Consider the following 3,623-nt stretch of genomic DNA (forward strand, 5'->3'; position numbering starts at 1 on the left):
AGTGCCTATTGTAAGGGCATCAACCCTTTGAACATAAGATGCCAAGTAGAGTCTCTCTTTCTTTCCTCTCATCCGCTCTCTGTCTCTCTTTTAATTCTCCACAGCTGAGGGGACACATGGCACTGATCCCTTGAGGAAGCCCAAGGTCAGACTAGGGGCACAGACGTTAAGAGGGGAGGCCTGCTTCAGTATCCAGTATCACTAATTTAGTGTGATACACGTCAGCAATTCAACACATGGGATGCTTCCTAGAGATGCAGACTGTTACTACTTATTTCTCTCAATACAATGATATCCGAATTGTGTCAAAAGTGTTTTACGGTAGCAATTTTAAAAAGAAAATAAGCTAAAGGGGATGGCCAAAAAGACAGTATACTGCAATTTCATACAGTATAGGAGTGCAAATATAGACTATTTTCAAGTAATCTGCAGATTATTTTCTTGATTCATTGTTTGGTTGATAAGGTCTTCATATGTCTTGTTTTGTCTGACCAATGATATTCAGATTAATCCTCATTGCTTAGAAGAATGTTTAGCATTCTTGATAGAAAAATCTTGATAGAAAAAAATAGTTAAATTATTAATAGATCATTTCTATCAACTGACTAATCCATTAACTATCTTGTCTGCTAAGAGGCCTGATTATCTCACTGAAGAGTAACCTGGAACATTAAAGCCATCACTGCAAGAGCCATGTGGTTAACCAGCGTATGGCAAATGTAGTGTAGTGTGTCTATAGTATAGTGTGGTGCATTGCTGTTATCAGAGTATTAGGATGTCAAGTAGTAATACTGTTGCTTGAATTAAAGATGACAAGTAAAAGTAGAGTAATTTGTGTTAAAATAATTATATTTCAACTGTAGCTACATATACTCAACAAGCGAGCCTGCTAGCCAATATTATTCTAGTAATCATTTAAAACGATAATTGAACACACCCTAATATCTAACAGCCCTTTAAATCAGTGATGCTGTCCAAAATTATAACCTTTTTCATTAACCTTTACAGAGATTGGTTTAGAGTTAACTTTAAATATGGACTGAACTGTTGACTATTGTGTAATGCTTGTTATTTTAAAATGTAGTTTAATCCTTCATCAGTAATTTAGCGACAGTAGAGCCGCTGATACTGAACATAGCAATAAAAGGCAACACTAGGACAAGAGTATTTATTGTTCCGGTTATGTTAACAATAGTTCCTCATATTCAATCACTTCAACATACTGCACACACGTACAGCAGCCAGCACACAGTCAATAATCAAACTACAGGTATAAGCTGCATCTAACAGATTTATCTTTTCATTCTGTGTACTGACCTTCTTCTGGTACATTCTGTACTTGCAGTAACTGTCATGTCAGCACTGCAAATGTGGTCATTTTAAATTTGTTTGATAAGGATTAAATGGTTTGTTAATGGGTTGAGAAAGCTGAAAGTTGTTTTTATCTCTTAGCTCATAAAAAGTTGACACATAGTTCCCAAATGATATGACACTATTGGATGTGTATCCAGTGAGAGGGATACCTCCTTCTGTTGCTCTTCCTGAGGTTTCTGTTTTTTTTTAATTAAAGGGTTTTTTGAGGGGTCCCTCCCCCCCTTGTCTGTTAGTCAGTCCACCACTTTGGTCCACAGTGAAAAATCTGAACAATTATTGAATGGATTGGTATGAAATGTTGTACAGACATGCATGCTCCCCAGGGGATGAATCCTACTGACTTTGGTGATCCTCTGACTTTTTCTGTAGTGCCACTGTGAGGTTGACTTTGTAGAAATTTTGAATCCGCAAACGCTGAGTTGTCATAACTTTGATCTACTGACACAATCGAGCACCATCATCCGGTCAAGTACATTACAGCTACACAGAGCCACTAGCGTGGCTGTAAACCAAGGGTCTAAGTATTTAAGTGTTGCATGTTTGTGTTGCAATTGTGATTTGGGGCCTATGTAATCTTCAATTCTTTTATAGCATAGGCCTATGCTCTATCATTTAGTTCCACTCACACATGCATGAATGTGTACACCTGCATTCCAGCCATTCCACTATAAGAAGGAGGCTGTATTACAGTGACTGGCACTCCTTTTCTCTGCTTCCTCTGCCTCCTCCTCCTCCTCATTGCAGGAAGTAATTGAACTTGAGCAAACATGTGCGCGTGCACACACATACACAATACAAGCTAATCACAAACACCATTACTTTGAATCTGGAGCGTTGTGCTGCAGTTCACACCAGCCTCTAGAGTGCAACACTAGCACATCAGACAGGTCGTCTCTTAATAAAGAAGCTGGATTCTGTGGAGGTCTCACAGCAAGCAGTTGTTACTGTCACTCATTATCATCACAGCCTCCCCCTGCACACACACACACACACACACACAGGCAAGTTGGAGCCTGTACACACCCACACATGACCCCAGTATGCACACACACTCACCCACTTTCAGACACACACACACAAAAGCACACATGAGCCAAGGAGCATGGGCAGCAGGGTCACCCTAGCGCCATGCTTCATAAAGGGCGCCGTTACAATAGGTTTACTGTTACTCTGACGACTGCCGGGATACAATAGGACTGAATGTACTGGCCCAGTGATTTTCCTTTTCTCTCCATTTTTCACTTGATGACAAGGAAGACAGACTGAGACGGGACAGCATGTTATCAGAGGACGCCCCTGAAGGTGAGTTGGTTCATTGCAGGGTTATTGTATACCTCAATCTCTATGCATAGTAAATATGTAGTACTGAGAGCTAGATATGTGGGTGAATAATTTATGGATCGCTGAATTTTGATGAGAAAACTGAAAAGCAACAGGTTTTAAATTTAGAATAAAAGTCAGGTTGAAATGTGAGTAACAATATGGTGCAACTGTGACGCCTTATTACAACTTACGCATCAAACCCAATTGATCATACTCTCATACAGGATACGGAATCACCTTAAAACAATGAGAGGTTTCAAAAAACGGCGTTTGATTGCATCATTCTGAGATAGTTTGTGAGAAAGATGAAGGCTGGAAAGGCGATGAGGAGAGGAGAGGAGCAAATCACAGGTAGACTGGCAGACAGAAGATGAGAGGAATTAGGCCAAAGGAGGCAAAAATGAAATGGCACTTTAAAAATGCTATTCTGGCTAAGGTGGATCAAAATACAGAAAGCTGAGGTGAGATGGGGGGTTGTTCATTGAAAGAAGAAAGGAGGAGAAGAAGAGAGGGGTGAGAGGGATTAGTATAAGAGGAGTGGAGGTGGGGTTTGGTTTGTGGGGTGACAGATGGGACTCACCCAGATCCAGAGGGGTGTGGTGGTGAATTGTGAGATTCCTGTGAGTTGGGATAAGCAGGGATATTTGCACTGCAGCTGTCAATGGTTCAACACCTACGCAGCTCCACCCACCTCCCCCTCGTATTATACACACACACACACAACCGTGCACATGCATATGCAGAAACTCACAGTCATATTTTATATCTTGTGATATAAAATATGACTGCAAGCATGCCTGTTGTTCTTCTTTAGTCAATCTTTATAATTGGGAATGTCTTGTGAGGCCAGAAGACAATGATTCATGTTCTTGTGTAGTTAAATATTAACATATGTCCTGTTATGGTGTCTGTTATAGAGGTATACA

General features: G+C 40.4%; 1 protein-coding gene across 3 annotated transcripts in view; it reads left to right on the plus strand.

Moving 5' to 3' along the window:
- Positions 1-2,433: 2,433 nt before the first annotated feature.
- Positions 2,434-3,623, plus strand: part of itgb6 (integrin, beta 6) — a 13,282-nt gene continuing 12,092 nt past the window's right edge. For all 3 annotated transcript variants that reach the window (XM_035682239.1, XM_035682241.1, XM_035682242.1), the window contains exon 1: positions 2,434-2,676. Coding sequence is in view for 1 of the 3 variants with exons in the window: in XM_035682242.1 (XP_035538135.1) it covers positions 2,652-2,676 (25 nt within the window). In the remaining 2 variants the exon portion in view is untranslated. The remainder of the gene's footprint in view (positions 2,677-3,623) is intronic.

Source organism: Morone saxatilis, unplaced genomic scaffold, assembly GCF_004916995.1.
Source record: "Morone saxatilis isolate NCDOM2014 unplaced genomic scaffold, NCSU_SB_2.0 Contig11, whole genome shotgun sequence".
Lineage (NCBI taxonomy): Eukaryota > Metazoa > Chordata > Actinopteri > Moronidae > Morone > Morone saxatilis.